This window comes from Stegostoma tigrinum, chromosome 44, assembly GCF_030684315.1.
Source record: "Stegostoma tigrinum isolate sSteTig4 chromosome 44, sSteTig4.hap1, whole genome shotgun sequence".
In the NCBI taxonomy this organism is placed as follows: Eukaryota; Metazoa; Chordata; class Chondrichthyes; order Orectolobiformes; family Stegostomatidae; genus Stegostoma; species Stegostoma tigrinum.
In genome coordinates, this window is record NC_081397.1 from 13,601,697 (window position 1) to 13,618,727 (window position 17,031).

The 17,031-nt window shown below is 45.6% G+C and overlaps 4 protein-coding genes across 5 annotated transcripts in view; 2 read left to right on the top strand and 2 right to left on the bottom strand.

Moving 5' to 3' along the window:
* Nucleotides 1-17,031, bottom strand: part of LOC132207182 (uncharacterized) — a 245,502-nt gene that overhangs the window by 220,112 nt on the left and 8,359 nt on the right. The gene's annotated exons all lie outside the window — the stretch shown is intronic.
* On the top strand, nucleotides 3,581-5,305 carry LOC132207189 (histone H1-like). The gene has a single exon (XM_059642399.1). It carries the CDS (start codon nucleotides 3,616-3,618, stop codon nucleotides 4,237-4,239), a length of 624 nt encoding a protein of 207 aa, XP_059498382.1. The 5' UTR covers nucleotides 3,581-3,615; the 3' UTR covers nucleotides 4,240-5,305.
* LOC132207206 (histone H3) lies at nucleotides 5,543-6,135 on the top strand. The gene has a single exon (XM_059642437.1). It carries the CDS (start codon nucleotides 5,543-5,545, stop codon nucleotides 5,951-5,953), a length of 411 nt encoding a protein of 136 aa, XP_059498420.1. The 3' UTR covers nucleotides 5,954-6,135.
* On the bottom strand, nucleotides 8,113-14,856 carry LOC132207207 (histone H2A type 2-B-like). Of its 2 annotated transcripts, XM_059642439.1 has the most exons (2): nucleotides 11,541-14,856; nucleotides 8,113-10,296 (listed from the first exon to the last, which is right to left on the bottom strand). In XM_059642439.1, the coding sequence occupies exons 1-2, from the start codon at nucleotides 11,904-11,906 to the stop codon at nucleotides 10,255-10,257; spliced, it is 408 nt and encodes a 135-aa protein (XP_059498422.1). In that variant the 5' UTR covers nucleotides 11,907-14,856; the 3' UTR covers nucleotides 8,113-10,254. The 2 variants fall into 2 exon arrangements, with proteins under 2 accessions (XP_059498422.1, XP_059498421.1); XM_059642438.1 differs by having other exon boundaries at nucleotides 8,113-14,856.

A 17,031-nucleotide genomic window follows, 5' to 3' on the forward strand; every position in this document is an offset into this window, starting at 1 on the left:
AACGTCAGCTTTTGTGCTCCTGAGATGCTGCTTGGCCTCCTGTGTTCATCCAGCCTCACATTTTGTTGTCTTGGATTCTCCAGCATCTGCAGTTCCCATTATCTCTGACCTATAAACCAATGCCCATTTCAAGCCCACCGAATCCCACAGCTACCAGGAATACACCTCCTCCCAACCACCTTCCTGCAAAAATTCCATCCCCTATTCCCAATTCTGTCACCGCTGCCGCATCTGCTCCCAGGATGAGGCATTCCACTCCTGCACAACCCAGATGTCCACGTTCTTCAAGGGCCGCAACATTCCACCCCCCCTCCCCCGACAGTGGTCAAGAACACCCTCGGCCGTGTCTCCCGCATTTCCTGTACCTCATCCCTCACACCCCACCCTCTCAATAACTGCCCCAAGAGAATCCCCCTCGTTCTCACATACCACCCCACCAACCTCCAGAAACAACACATCATCCTCCGACACTTCTGCCATCTACAATCCGACCCCACCACCAAAGATATTTTTCCATCCCCACCCTTGCCTGCCTTCCGGAGAGACCACTCTCTCCGCGACTGCCTCATCCACTCAACACTCCCCTACAACCCCACCACACCCGGCACTTTCCCTTGCAACCACAGGAAGTGCTACACCTGCCCCCACACCACCTCCTTCACCCCCATCCCAGGCCCCAAGATGACTTTCCATATCAAGCAGATAGTCACCTGCACATCTGCCAATGTGTTATACTGCATCCGCTGTACATGGTGTGGCTTTCTGTGCATTGGGGAAACCAAGTGGAGGCTTACAGACTGCTTTGCAGAACACCTACGCTCGCAGTAAATAACCGCACCTCCCAGTCGCAAACCAGTTCAACTCCCCCTCCCATCAATGTGTCCTCAATTTGACCCAGGAATGCACTGTATAATATAAGGTTATACACGTTGGTAGCAAAATAAAAGGAAGGCACTTTATTTTCTGGACGTCGATAGTTGGACACAGTGGAATTTGCAATGAGATCTGGGTGTCCTCACAAACCAATCACTGAAATTAAGCATGTAGGTGTAGCAGACAGTGAGGAAGGTAACTGGTATGTTTTCCTTCATGGAGAGGTAATTAGAGTACAGGACAAAAGTAGAAATTGTGGCAATTTAACAGGGTATCTGTGAGACAACATCTCGAATACTGACAGCAGGTGTGGCCTCCTTATCTGAGGAAGAATGGTGTTACTATAAAGGTAGTTTTAGTGGGCAGATTGCTGGGATGGAAGGAGAGATTGAATTGTTTGTGAACTTCTGTGCTAAAGTTCAGAAAAATGAGGGATTTTCGTAAAAACCTGTAAGCCACTGGCAGACTTAAACAATATAAATGCTGGAAAAATATTCCTGATGGTAGGAATTACATGTTTCGGAAATAGGATAGGACATTTAGGGCTGAGAAAGTGAGAGCTTTCTTCATTCAGAGAATGGTATGCCTCTGGAATTCTCGACCGCAGAAATCAGCTCCATCCGACACACTATATGATTTCAAAATGTTATTGTGTGCAGCAATTGTGAAGAAATAGAATCAAGGTATAATTGGCTTAATGGCAATAGAGAGAGAGTGAAAGTGGAGGGCTGTTTTGTTTTCAGTCTGGGGGCCTGTCACCAGTGGTTTCCACAGGGATTTGTACTGGCTCTGTTTTTGTTTGTCATTTATAAAAATGATGTGGATCAGAATATAGAAGGCATGGTAAGCATGTTTGTGAATGCTCGCAAAGTTATTATCAGAGTGAATGGAGAAGGTTTTCTGAGATTACAAAGGGATCGTAACCCAATCGGTTGGGCTGCAAAATGGAGTTCAACTGGATAACTGTGAGGTGTTGCATTTTGGTGCAACAATCAAGGGTAGGCCCTGTACAATTAATGGGTAGTGTTGTAGAAGAGAAGGACCTAGAATTCTTTTCAGTCTGCATCACACCTCAACAGGATGGTTAAGAAGGTGTTTGGCACGCTTTCCTTCGCTGCTCAGTCCTTTGTGTTTAGGAGGTGGCATTCACATTGACTTACACAGGGCATTGGGTGAGGCCACTTCTGAAATACTGCCAACAGTTCTGGTCGGCCAGTTCGAGGAAGGACAGGATTAAGGTGGAGACGGTTCAGATTCGGTTCACCAGTATTTCGAGTATGTAAGGTTCGAGTTATAAGGAAAGGATGGATAGGCTGGGAGTCTTTTTTTTCACTCGAGTGTGGCATGTTGAAAGTCAGCTTATAGAAGTTCATAAAATAATGAGAACTGCAGATGCTGGAGAATCCAAGAAAACAAAGTGTTGAGCTAAATGAACACAGCAGGCCAAGCAGCCTCTGAGGAGCACAAAAGCTGACATTTCGGGCCTAGACCCAATGGTAGCTGTCCTTTGCCTGGGAAGGGGGGAATTGAAGAGCGGCATGAACATTTTTAAACTGACAGGAGAAAGATCAAAAAAATATACGCGAGGGTTTTATTATCACAGAGCCTGATGCAAGTCGAATGAACTTCCTGACGAAATGGTCGATGTGGCAACAATTACAACATTAAAACGGCATTTGGATTAGTACGTGAACATAACAGGTTTGAAAGGAAACAGGCCAGGGTCAGGTGGGTGGAACTAGTTCAGTTCGGCATTAAATTCGGCATGTTATGGTTGGACTGAAGGATATGCTGAATGATTCGATATGAGAGAGAAACGGACACAAGCTATTGAGTTGGATGACCTGCCATTTTCATGAGGAGTGGGAAGAGAGGTTTGAAGGGCTGATTGGTTAGTTTCAGTTGCTATTATTTGTGTTTCTCTGCCTGTTTATTCCCAGAAAAATACTGACCTGGGCGATCAATGTAACTTCAAACCAGATGATTGGCTCTTGCAGCTGAATCAGGAGAAGAGCGAATCTCCGGCGCTCCGTCCTCAGAGAGTTTAACAGTGACTGAGGAGAGAGAAAAAAACTACAACGAACTCCCTGGGTATCGGAGCAAAGGCTGAAAGGAAAATAAATTATATCCGCCCACATTTATATTTCGCGATATTTCTGGCCTGCGACTGTATGGATGTGAATATTGTGCCAGAGAGACTGTAGGTAAAGGGCGGTCGGGAGAGTTTAACGTAACTGTGTTTGTGTGTTCGCTCATATCATGAGATTTCCCAGTCTGTCTTGAGCAAATTAAAAAGATTTTCGATTCAACTTATCCCCCTGCTCCCTCACTAAATCCCAAAGCTAGAATTCAAGGCAACGTGTTTGTTGCTTTCTAGATTTCAGCCCAAAAGTGATGATAATGCCAGCGCTCAGCTCAGAGAGCGCGATCAGTGCAGCAGCAAAATGCGTTTCACTCGACAACGGAGCCGTCAATTCGAGTGAAAACGCTTCGGCCGCAAACCTTCCCGTGTCAGGGTCAGGAACGATCGAGCCTACCTCTCTGGAGATGCGGAATTGCAGAGGAATTGGAGAGTTTCTGCCGAGAGAGAAACACAGAGAGGCAGCAGGAGCAGGGAGCTGAGGGCAGGTTGTCTCCGCGCCGTCCGCTCGCTGCCTTTAAGTTGCTCAGTGCCGCCACCAGCAGCTTCATTGCTGACCCAGTTCAGTCTGACAGAGAGAGATTCAGCGCAGAGTTCCCGACATGAGCGACAGTGCAGCCGCCGAAACGGCTCCTCCAGCCTCCGCCAGCACCAAACCCAAGGCTCCCAAGAAGAAGAAGGCGGCGGCTCCCAGGAAGAAACCAGCCGGTCCCGGGTTGGGCGAGCGGATTGTGAAGATTGTCGGGGAGAACAGCGATCGGAAGGGAACGTCTCTGGTCGCTATAAAGAAGGCGCTGCAGAGAAGCGGGGTCAATGTGGAGAAGCAAAATGCACAGATCAGGATGGCTACCAAGAGGTGCCTGGCGAAAGGCTCCCTGGTTCTGGTGAAGGGCCAGGGCGTCTCCGGCTCCTTCAAACTCGCAAAGAATCCAGTCAAGGCAAAAGTGGGAAAGAAGGCGAGACCAGCAGCAGCCGCCAAGAAAGCAGCCGTGAAGAAAACAACGGCCAAGAAGGTGGCAGCGAAGAAATCCCCAGCCAAGAAAGCGGGCGGCAAGAAGGCAGCAACGCCAAAGAAAGCGGCGAAGAAAGCAGCGCCGAAGAAAAAGACTCCCGTGAAGAAGGTGATAAAGACCAAGAGCCCCAAGGCCGCAAAGCCGGCCCCGAAATCGAGGAAACCGAAGGCCAAGCCCAAAGCGAAAGTGACCAAGAAAGCAGCAAAGAAATGAAGCAGTCGGTGTAACATGTAACAAACTGAACCCAAAGGCTCTTCTCAGAGCCACCACATCTTTCAGGAGAGAGCTGAGCCCGGATCAAATGATCCCTGTCCTAGCTCCGAGTGCAGGAATAAATTAGACACTAATTTATGTAATAACCGTTCCGTATTTACCTACCGGATTTACACTCAGCCCCTCTTCCATACTCGACAATAAGCGAGTGTGAGGTCCTGCTCACATCGACCATCGGCTCTCGTGCTTTGTCAGATCATGTCAGTCTGCTTTTCACACATGCAGGGAAAGAGTCAAACACAGGCTCTGAAACCCCTCTTCACACAATCCTCAAGAAATGATTTTGTCTCATTCAGCTGGGGGAATAGAAACTGACGTAGAAATGGAACAAACCGTGTTGTCTTGTTCAGAAAGGCCGGATCATGGGCGTTTAATTGTATCACAACTGCTTTGAAAAAAAGTCCCTGTTTTTATCTGCTTCGAACATGAAGCTCAAGACCGCAGTTCTTTTGCCGAAAATTGTGTTCACTGCATTGTGGAGAATAGTTTTATTTACAGATCCAGTTGGGGGCTGGAGTTAGCATATATTGCTATATTGTTATTTCATTAACCGTTACAGGAATGATATTTCGTTCAGTTTTGATTCTGGGACAACTGTGAAAGTTTTAATTTACTTTCCATCTGCCTGTTGCAGGAAGCAATGCCAAATTATCTTGGGACTAATTATAACCTCGGTGAAAGATAGAAATGCCGCTAAATTGAGTTTGTGTAACTTTATACGTTACACTGTATTACACCATATTAGCTTTTAAAATGCTTTATTCGGCGGTGTTTAGATGCATTAACGGTAGTTACAAGTTCGGTTCATTAGTTTGCCCGACTGTATTACACGCCCTCCCCCTTTCCTCACGCCTGTTACAGACAGATGAGGCAATCCTGTCGTCCTGTCTCCGCTGATGTAGAGTTTATTCAAAAAACTTAGTTTGCAAAGTACACGATTTGATCGGAGGCGGACTTAATTATCCTTTTAAATATTTACTTTAAACTCAGGATCGCGAGGGTAAAATCGGCGGGCTTTTTGAAAGAGACCAACTGTCATTTCAAGTTAACCAATCAGCCTCCAAAAAATATTATTCTGCCTTTTCTGTCCCTTCCGGAGCTGTTTCTCAGGGGATTGAGGGACGGGACTGTATCCAATCCCAGCTCTAGGGCGGGCTCTCCATTCCCTTAAATAGGCAGCGCAGCAGCCGCGTCGGCATTGACAGCAGCAGCTTGTGTGTGTGTTGTAGAGAGTTGAAGAGGAATGGCTAGAACCAAGCAGACAGCGCGCAAATCCACTGGAGGGAAAGCTCCCCGCAAGCAGCTGGCGACCAAAGCGGCCCGCAAGAGCGCTCCGGCCACGGGCGGAGTGAAGAAGCCTCATCGCTACAGGCCCGGCACGGTGGCTCTGCGGGAGATCCGCCGCTACCAGAAATCCACCGAGCTGCTGATCCGCAAACTGCCGTTCCAGCGCCTGGTGCGGGAGATCGCTCAGGACTTCAAGACCGACCTGCGCTTCCAGAGCTCGGCCGTGATGGCCTTGCAGGAGGCCAGCGAGGCTTACCTGGTGGGTCTGTTTGAGGACACCAACCTGTGTGCCATCCACGCCAAGCGGGTCACCATAATGCCCAAAGACATCCAGCTGGCCCGGCGGATCCGCGGGGAGCGCGCCTAAACGGAGCGTGCCCGGCCCTGTACATTCACCCCGAGAAACACAACGGCTCTTTTCAGAGCCACTCAACTATCCCGAGAGAGCAGCAATCGATTGACAATGTTGGTTACTTTATTATGCGCCCAGTTTTTTTTTCTGCTGTTGTATTGTATCGTTTCGTCTGTTATTAAACAATTTCAATCTGGCCGAGAAGTGGATTTGTCACGTTAATTAGAAGACAAAACGGACATTGCTGTGGGGAAGTTATAAATTGATGGCAGTACATAATTGAAGCCTCCCAGTGTGCTGGAGATTTGAGTGACAGGAAAGCACCTCCCTGCCTATGCATCCCTTGGTGTTACCCCACTCTAACTGAACACGGCTGGGAAGTTGGGCGGGAGAAATAATTGGCGCCAAATCATCAACCGCTTTTATTTCAAATCTGAAACGCCCGCCAATATGTAGGGGGTTCAGACCAGACATCACACTTTCCCTCAGGCCCCAGCCTGTTTCGGTTGATGCTTGTCGCAGCAAAACCAGAAGTTGCTGAAACAGCTCAGCAGGTCTGGCAACATCTCTGAAGAAGAAAAAAAATCAGAGCTAAGTTTTCGGGTCCCGTGAGCTTTCCTCAGAACTGCAAGGGTGGCCGGAGCTGAAACGTCAACTCTGGATTTTATTTTCTTCACGACTGCCAGACCTGTTGAGCTTTTTCAGCTACTTCTGGTCTTGTTCCTGATTTATAGCATCAGCTGTTCTTTCCATGTTCTTCGGAGGATCGATCAGGCTCGAAAGGCCATTTCCTGCTGTGTCGAGATTCCACGAAAGTTCATCCCTGTCAATGTATCAATGGGGCACCAATGGAGAATGAGTTGCTGTTCCTGAAACCTATGGGTGACATCACCATGGCATTGCAGGAGGCCCAGGTTTGTCATGTCGTCTGAGGAATGGGAGTGGGAGTTAAAATAGTTCATGAGTGGGAGGTGAACTCTGACACTTCCACCATCTACAATCCGACCCCACCACAAGACATTTTTTCCATCCCCACTCTGATCTACCTTTCGGAGAGACCACTCTGTCTGCGACTCCCTTGTCCACTCCACACTCCCCTCCACCCCCACCACACCTGGCACTTTCACCTGCCACTGCAGGAAGTGCTCCACTTGCCCCCCACCCCACCTCCCTCAACTACATCCCAGGCCCCAAGATGATCCACATCTAGCAGATGTTCACCTGCACATCTGCCAATGTGTTATTCTGTATCCACCGTACCCGTTGTGGCTCCCTCTACATTGGGGAAACCAAGTGGAGGCTTAGGGACAGCTTTGCAGAACACCTACACTCGGTTTGCTATAAACAACTGCACCTCCCAGTCGTGAACCATTTTAACTCACCCTCCCACTTCTTAGGCAAATGTCCCTCCTGGGCCTCCTGCAGTGCAATAATGATGCCACTCGAAGGTTGCAGGAACAGCAACTCATGTTCCACTTGGGAACCCTGCAGCCGAGTGCTATCGATTTCACCAGCTTCAAAATCTCCCCTCTCCCCAATGCATCCCAAAACCAGCCCAGCTCGCCCCCACCCTGTCTCCCTAACCCTTTCTTCCTCTCACCTATCCCCTCCTCCCACCTCAAGCCACATCTCCATTTCTTACCTACTGACCTTATCTCCCCCCCTTGACCTGTCCATCCTCCCCAGGCTGATCTATCCCCTCCCTAACTCCTCACCTATACTCGCTACTCCACCTATCTTCTCCTTCATCCATCTTCAGTCTGCCTCCCACTCTCTCCCTATTTATTTCAGAATTGCCTCCCCAGCCCCCATTTTCTGATGAAGGGGCTAGGCCCAAAACATCAGCTTTTGTGCTCCTAAGATGCTGCTTGGCCTGCTGTGTTCATCCAGCCCCACACTTTGTTATCTCAGATTCTCCAGCATCTGCAGTTCCCATTTTCTCTGACTTAAATAGATGGTAATTGCTTTGTTTGCCAGGGGTGAAGCACATGGTCCATACCCCACTAAGGCTTGTCACCCTGGAAATGGAGTCAAAAAAAGCAACTTGAGCAAATGGAAGTGGCTGAACAATGAGTGACTGGAGTTTATTATGTTCTCTCTCCCTTTTAGGTGTGACTCCACACTCCCATCACTGATATTGACTTATATATAATGGCTCTCTGGCAATTACAGGTGGTTTAGCCGAGCCAGTGATGCTAATAATCTGATGAACAAATTCAAACCGCTTTAACCTCTGTATTTATAATAAATGTAACATGCATGCAGGCTTCAGGGCTTTGATGATTAGGGTTGAATATGTTTCTAGTGCTGACACCTGCTCACAAGCTACTGGAGGCATGAGGGGTTGACAGTAAATATGCCAGTTTCCCACATTTTGAACAAGTGGGTGAAGGTAAATTCAGCAATGTGTCTTGTTTTTAAGGACGTGCTCTTTTCATATAATTGAGGCAGAGACAGATGTTCAACGTGAAATGATTGCCTTTTAAAACTGCTTGGAAAGAATGTGTGAATTGACAATATCTTGGCCACACACCTTCTCTTCACAAAAAGAAAAATCAGTTGTGAAACTGGAACCTGATCAGAAGTTGCCATTTTTGTTTTTGTTTCATGATATTTGAACACATACAATTTAGCTGCATTAACCACCACTGAACTGAAACCTCCAACTGGCCCATTATCACATTATCACATCTTGTACAAAACTTCTTTCAGGGGGCACTGGGGTGGCTTTTTCAGCCTTTTGAAAATAAGGTTGTATCTTGTTTAACTTCTGTTTCAACATTTGTTGCTGATGGTATCCTTCGGAAAATTTGGCCAGTATATTGAGAACAGTAGTTGGGAGGACAAGTTGCAGCTTTACAGGGCATGGATTAGAACACTTGGAATAATGCATTCAATTCTGGTCTCTCTGCTACAGGAATTTAGTTAGATTTATTGTGACATGTTCCTAAATAGTGAATGGTTTTGTTGGCGAGCAGTATAGCCAGATCATAATCAGTAAGCACATTCAGGTCATAATGTGAAAAATGGAAATGATAAGGCATACACGTTACACTCCACAGGATGTATGCAGGCAAGATCAACACTTTTGAAATTTAAGATTCCATTCGTCAGTCTAACAATGACAGGGAAGAATCTGTTCTTGAACCTGCTGGTGTGGGTGTTCGAGCTTCTGTATCTTCTGCCTGATGCAAGAGGTTGTAGGAGGCCACCACTGGGGTTGGATGGATTTTGATGTCTCAGGCTTTGCACAGCAACGAGAGCCCATGGTTGGGAAGTTGGGTGCCGTGACGGTGTGGGGTGTGAACACAACCTTCCATAGTTGCTCGTGGAACAGGACAGAGCAGGTTCCATATCAGGCCTTGATGAACCCAGACAGTATGCTTTCTATGGTGCATGAGTAACATGCCAAATACATGAGCAGCCTCAGGAAGACAAGGCCTTTGTGCCTTCATTACCATTGCATCTATGTGGGAAGTCCCATGAAGGTTGTTGGTTATTGTAACTCTTGGGAAATTGACACTCTCAGCACCCTGCTCTGTTGATGGACCTGAGGGTGTGTTCTGCTCTTTTCCTTCTGAAGCCAATTATAAGTTCTTTTGTTTTGTGAACATTTCAGTTTTCTTTTTATAATTGCACCACGTCACCAAACCCTCCATCTCCTTCCTGTCATCTGAATAATCATTATTTATTATCCATCCCATCATCGTGTTGTCAACAGCAAACTTATAGGTGGCATTCATTCAGAATTTGACAACAATAGTGAGTATACAAGGAGTACAGTAGGGAACTGAGAATGCTTTCTTGAGGGTTGCAGTGTTTGAATGTCCTTGCAGAGGAGATTCAGTTGCCTATCTTCTCGATTTGTGGTCTGTGTTTCAGGAAGCTGAGGAGTCAGTTGCACAGGGTGGAGCCAAGCCTGAGGTGTGAGTTTTGAGATCCGTCTTGCAGGGATAATGGTGTTGAAGACTGAGCTGTAATTGATGAGCAGAAGCCTGATTGTAGGTGGCCTTGTTGCCCAGATGTTCCAGGGATGATTGCAGGGCTGGGAAAAGGGCATCTTGCTGTGGGCCTGTTGCATTAGTGGGAAAATTGCAAGGGATTGAGGCAGGCTGAAAGTCGAGAGTTCAAGTGGGCCATGACCAGCATCTCTGAGCACTTCATGATTTTGGATGCCAGAGCCACTGGGCAGTACAGATGAAGTCATACTGCATGTGGTTTTTCGGACTGGGATAATGGTCGTCTTCTCAAGCAGGTGCAGAGTACAGCTTGTCAGAGGGAGACATCAAAGATGTCAGAGTACCTCCCCACAGTAATTACATGCACAGTTGGTGCTTCAGTCCAGGTCTGTTACTTTCCTTGGGTGTTCTCACCAGGAAGACGGATCTGACAACTGCAGTGACCGATAGAACAGGTGCATTGAGGCCTGGCGGGGCAGTGGACACCACGCTGCTGGCATTCTGTGTAAACCAAGCATAGACAGCATCAGGGTGGGAACTGTCTTTGTCCACTATCTTGCTTTGCTCAGTTTGGTTGGTTGGAGCCACTAAACTGTTCCAGTCCTGCCTCTTGGTATCTTTGATGGATTTGCTGAAGCCTTCTCCGCTGAATTTTCTGAAACAGCCCTGGTCGTCCACTTTTGATGCTGCACTCCTGGTCTGCTGTAGGGAATGGATTAGACAGTTCATCCAAGGTTTCAAGATGATGAACAGCCAGATTGACGAGAAGCTTTTTTTTTACTTTAAGCTTAAACATTCATAAAAGATTTGTAAGGGGCTCAGCTTCAGGGAGAAGCTGTACAGGCCAGGGCTACTTCTCCCAGGATAAAAGGTAGGCTGGTGGGTGGCCTTAGTGTCTTTGAGAATTTCCTCCAGGTGCTGAGGTTTCCTCCATAGTCCAAAGATGTGCACTTTATGTGGCATGGCTATGCTATGGGCCCAGTGTGTCCAGAGAAAGACAGAGTGACAGGGATATGGAAGGGCACTTTGGGAGAGATGCTCTTCAGAGGGTCAGTCGGGACTCAATGGGCCGAATGGCCTGCTTCCATACTGTGAGGACTCGATAATACCAAAGGCAGGAAAATGAGCTGCACCTGAGATTAATGCGCAGAGGGTCAGTGGCCGTTCATTATCAAAAGCAAATGACCCTGCAACGTGGTGCCCCGGGTCACTTTCGCTTTCTCGAATGCGATTAAGGGAGATGTGAAATTGGCAGTGAACAACAAGCAGTGGGACTGGAAAACGTATTTGCAAAACGATTATTCTGTTTTCCAATTATGTTATACATTGTAATTTTATAATAAGCTCATCATAACTTCTTCCTGCTCATCGGCTGCCAGCTCTGAATGGAAATATTACCGAAATCAGGAGGAGCAGGATGGATTTCATTTTCTATCGAACCGTGACAACTACAGGATCAATGAATGATGTGACTGAAATTTGACGTTGCGAAGTCCCAGGCTCTGTATATTTAAAATTAAATCAATCGAACAGAAACGAGGTCTGAGACTCTTTCACTGATGTTGTGGGTGGCTCTGAAAAGAGCCTTTGGATTATCAGGTTACAAAACGGTCTCTTCACTTTTTAGTGGCGCCCCCAGCGGCGGTTTTCTTGGGCAGCAGCACGGCCTGAATATTAGGCAGCACCCCGCCCTGAGCGATGGTCACACCTCCCAGCAGCTTGTTGAGCTCCTCGTCGTTGCGCACGGCCAGCTGGAGGTGCCTGGGGATGATGCGGGTCTTCTTGTTGTCCCGGGCCGCGTTCCCGGCCAGCTCGAGGATTTCAGCCGTCAGGTACTCGAGCACCGCAGCCAGATAGACCGGCGCTCCGGCACCCACACGCTCAGCATAGTTACCCTTTCTTAGGAGCCTGTGAACACGGCCCACCGGGAACTGCAGCCCAGCCCGGGATGACCGGGACTTCGCCTTCGACCGAGCTTTCCCGCCACTGCCCTTTCCTCTCCCAGACATAGCCACAGTCTCACAAACACTTTCACAAAGATGCTGCAATGCTTCCACATCGCGCCCTCTTTTGCCTTCGGGAGGAATGGGGGTGCGGCCATTGCTGATTGGTCACATTGTTCAGTATCTCCTAATGTCGTTTCAATGCCCAATCAGAATTCTGCGTCCCTCACCAATCCGGAGAGGGCCCGGGGAGGAGGCCGGAAAATCCCGGCGCCAAATCATCAACCGCTTTCTTTCAAACTCGAAAAGCCCGCCAATATTTAACGAAAACTCGGACGTTTAACAGAATAGAATGCGTGATGAAATTTACTTCAAGATTATGAATGTATATTTGACTTCATCCCACTTTCCCGCATTCCCGAACCGTGTGGAATGTCCATTTCTGACCTTGAATCGGATTTTCAAAACCTTAAATGCAAGCGGTAAAAAGGGGCCGAAATCTGCACCTGCATATTCATTTCACATTTCAAAAACACCTCGATATGTTAGTAAACCAATCGATAACTGTTTTTTTCCTGAAAAAGAGCATTAATCGTGCGCACCATCTTTAGACACTATTTTAAATTGCCTGTTCCGTCAAGACCCTTACTTTTTGTTTCCTCGAAAGGTTTGACGTCCTTCTTCAAATCTCCAACGGGTCTCGGCCCAAACTATTCATACATTCCTCAGACACCTGCCAGCGTGTCTCGGTATCAGTTTTACTCGGATTACCTCGGTCACAGACGAGCACTGATGTACTGTGACCAGTGCTTTTTGCTTTCTATTGATTTGACAATTTTACTCTCTCTCCCCCACTTAGGCTCTTCAATCAGTGTCACTATCAGTTTCTGCTGCAAGATATGAGTTATCCATCTAGCCTGTCAATATGTCTGTTTAGTTATCCATTTATATTTCTCATTTTCTGCTCAGTGAGTGTGTGTGAGAGACTGTGTATGTGTGTAGTTACCAATACATAGGTGTCAGATACTGCACTGTTGATATGCATGTAGTTATCAAAGTGTACCTGTCAGTTCAAGCTGTATGACATTGGGAGGGTTATTACCAAGTTGTTCCTGTCAGTTTCTGCTTCATGGACACGTGAAGTTCATAATCAGTACGTACCTGTGAGAATCTGCTTCTGAAATCTGGAGTGTCGTTACATTGAACATTACAGCACAGTACAGGCCCGTCGGCCCTCAATAGTATGCCAACCTGTCATACCGATCTGACGTCCATCTAACCTACGCTATTCCATGTACGTCCACATGCTAATCCAATTACGACTTAAATGTACCTAAAGTTGGTGAATCTACTACCATTATCACACTGCACCGCAAAAAAACTGTTAAGTCTGTGGATATTTAAATGCATTTATAAAATTGGACCTGTGAAGTTATGCTGTGAAACTGGAGTGTTATCAACAATCCGTTCTTCTCTGTTGCTATGATGTGGATATGTAAGCATAGTTATCATTTGGGTACGTGTAGTTTGGTGTGTGAGCATAAATATTAATTTGTACATATCAGTTTTCAAATGTGAATTTGAGAATGGTTTTTAGCAAACTTTTTTTCCCCCATATATGAGAGAGTGTCAACCTGTTTTTTGCCTGTTTCTACAGGGTGAATGATTCAGCAGAGATATCAACACATGCTTGTCAGTTTCTATTTGTCAACACGGCTGAACTTTGGCAGCCAGTAATATTCTGTTATGATGCAATTTGTTATGTGGTAGCTGTTATCAGACTGATTTAATGGAGATTAGATTCAGTTTCTGAGTGTATATTTTGGACGAGTATTCAGTCTGTCCATCTTCAAAAATGGTGTAAATGTCAATGGGATGTGAATGCAGAAATGTGACTTTGTTGACTTGGTCACTGAGCTGGCTTGTTTTTGTTCAGACGTTTTGCCACCATGCTGGGTGACATCATCAGTGGAGCCTCTGATGATGCAATGTTATTCTCCTCTGCTTGGAATTTGCACTGTCAGGTCTGTTATGCTGAGTACTGTCATTTCAATTTTGATCTATATGGGTTTATACATGGGGTCCAATTCTATGTTTGTGTGGAGAACAATGTCTCTAGGAATTCCTGTACATGTCTATGTTTGGCTTAGGCTGCTATGGTTAATTTATACAACAAAAATAAAAGGTGCTGGAAAAAGCTCAGGACAGGCAGCATCGGTGAAGGGAAAAACAGAGTTAGCCTTGCGCGTCCAGTAACCTTTCCTCAGAACCAGTTACTGCTGAGCTGCAGAGCTTTTCGAGCAAGTTTGTTTTTTGTTCCTGATTTACAGCATCCACAGTTCTTTGTTTTTAAATACGGTTACTTTGTCCCATTTTAACTGATGGCCTTGGTTGTCTCAATGTATCATATTCAGACAATAAAGGCCATCAGGTTAACATGGGACAAAGTAACCATGGTAGCCCAAGCCAAACACAGACACACAGGAATTCCGATTGGTATGGTTTTCCATGCATACTTCAATCAACAAGATTATAGAATCGGACCCCATATATGAAAACTCAGACAGATCAAAACCAGAAATGACAGTAGTCACCATAATGGACCATACAGTATAAATTCCACTGGGAGTGGAATAACATTGACTCATTGGAGGCTCCACTGATGATACCACCGAGCATGGTGATGAACTGTATGAAGAAAAGCAAGCCAGCTCAACTATCCACTATCCGAGCTGCAGATCTCGCAAAACACAATGCTGAAATTTGTTCGAACTGGGCAGGTGTGCATTGTGAATGGTGGAAAAAAAACAAAACTTCTATTTCCTCTGTGTTGTTGGAACAACTCTCACTGGAAATTGACCTCAATATGTGTCTGACTCAATCTGCTCTGTGACTGTGGAAAGGATGCTCTCTGCTCTGACAGCGGTAACATATCTTCCATTTGTTAGAAGCAGCTGGTCACACTTGGCTTTGTACCGAGGGAATATTACTTTCTCTTCGTCCCTCACGTATTTGCCTGGAGGAAGACAGAAGAAAACCCTCCTGTAAATCAACATCAGCCAAGTTCAATGATATTTCATTGATCAATGCAATGTTCAGTTAATAATCATTAGGATATTTAATTTCAAGCCAGGAATCTGAACAGAATTAGGTGTTTGATTCCACTCTTGCTCTGAGCTGCTTCTTTGTCTTGTGATTTTTCTTTTTGTTAATTCCATACCAATTGAGTGAAGTCCAGGAACAAACTAAGTGTCCAGATCCATGAATGGGAGTACACAAAGTGAGTGGGTCTGTGGATATGAGTTTATTTGTTGATCTATTCATGTCTGACACATTGGTGAGCCTTTGTTAAATTACTTATGTATTCACACAGCAGAGACTGACGGGGACCTGTGAGATTCTGCCCTGTGTTTATTTGAGAAGTTATCAAATTGGACTTGACTGTGATTATTTTTTTCCCCCCGCTTTGTGAATATGAGAATGCCGTTGTAAGTCTTTACCTGATTGTTGGTGATGTGGGAATGTTCGTGTCAGTGTCTGCAAGGTGAGTATACTTATCCATCTGTGCCAGTTGTTTTCTGCTATCTGAATGGAAGAGAGCAGGCTTCAGACTTCGCTTCTCAGTTTCTGCTATGTCAACACGCGAGCTTGGTTTTTCATCTTTACCTGTCAGTTCCGAGCTTTGCATGTGGGGGTGCAGTTGTTAGCGTAACCTTGAATGTTTCTGCTTGTAAAAATGCAACCATATTCATTCAATCGTAACAGTCATTTTCAGACATGTGAATATGAAAATGTAGTTATCCGTCTGTGATTGTCAGTTTCTGTTCTGTAATTATGAGAGTGTGCTTTTCAGTGCGTACCAACCAATTTCTGTTGTATGAATGAGATTGTCATTATCAATCTGAACCTTGTCAGTGTCTCCCCAGTGAATATTCTTGTGTAATTATCAGGATTATACCTCTAGGTTTCTGCTGTGAATTATTAATTAATTAATTAGTTATTACCTTCTGTCCATCAGTTTCCGGTTTCTAATGTGCGAGTGCATCTATCAATTTGTATGTGCCAAATTTTGCAATGTGTATTTGTGCATACAGTTATCAATCCGCTCCTGTCAGCATCCTCTGTTTATGAGGGTGCGGTCACCAATCTATTCTGTCACTTTTAGCTCAGTGAATTTGAGAGTGTAGTTACCAATCCATAACTGTCAGGTTCAACTCTGTGAATGTGAGCAGAAAAGGTAATAGTCTAATAGCATTGTTGTTGGACTATTATTCCAGACAGCCAGATATGATTCTGCGACCGCAGTTCAAGTCCCATCATAGCAGATTATTGTTGAATTAAAATTCAACAATAAACTAAGAGAAAAGTTGAGTGACAATTCTCCACAAAAATAAATCAGGTCCTCTCACATCCTTTTGGGAACCAAGTCTCCCATCCTTCCCTGGTCTAGCCTACATGTGATCACAGACGCACAGCAATGTGGTTGGCACTGAACTGCCTTCTGTGCATAATTAAGGATAGTCTGTGACACACACATCCCATCAATAAATTTTCAAAAAAAAATGTTGGAATGCAGTTATCAATCTGTCTCTTCCACTGTTTTGTTGATGTGTTGAAAGTTATCATCCTGTATCTGTCAATTTCTGCAATGCCGTATATAATGGCAGTTACCAATTTTTCTTGCTTTACAATGTCACCATGAGAGAACTGATCTGTCAGTTTCTGCTAAGAGTGTATTTATCAAATTGTTCCTGTCAGTTTTTGCTTTGTCAATCTGAGTGCAGTTATTAATCAATACCTGTCAGTTTCTGCAAGGTGAAAGTAAGAGTTCTGTTATGAACATACACCGTCAGATTCTGCTCTCAAAGTATCGAGAGCAGTTATCGTGCTGACACCATCAACTTCTGCTCTGTAAATCTGAGCGCGGTTATTCATCTGCAGTTGTCAGTTTCAAGTTTGTGAATGTGAGTAATGAGCATTCTCTCCCCATGTTTCTTTTAAGTGAACATGAGTTTAGTTATCATTCTGTCCTTGTGGAGGCTCGGGAACTTGGGGAAATAAATATGGATGTCTTGAAAACAGTCCACATGACATAACAGGTGGTGTCAGAGGCAGGAAAAAAAACCCAAAAAGGTGGCCGAATCACCAGGACCCAGTCAGGTTTTTGTAGATTTTCAGGATATCGGGATTT

Bases quoted from the DNA above. Each gene is read 5' to 3' on its own strand.
- LOC132207207 (XM_059642439.1), bottom strand. From the start codon at position 11,906: ATGTCTGGGAGAGGAAAGGGCAGTGGCGGGAAAGCTCGGTCGAAGGCG. The intron at 10,297-11,540 runs GCCGCTGGGGGC...AGAACACCCAAG, and splicing joins TGCTGCTGCCCAAGAAAACC to GAAAGTAACAGACCTGGACT.
- LOC132207189 (XM_059642399.1), top strand. From the start codon at position 3,616: ATGAGCGACAGTGCAGCCGCCGAAACGGCTCCTCCAGCCTCCGCCAGC.
- LOC132207206 (XM_059642437.1), top strand. From the start codon at position 5,543: ATGGCTAGAACCAAGCAGACAGCGCGCAAATCCACTGGAGGGAAAGCT.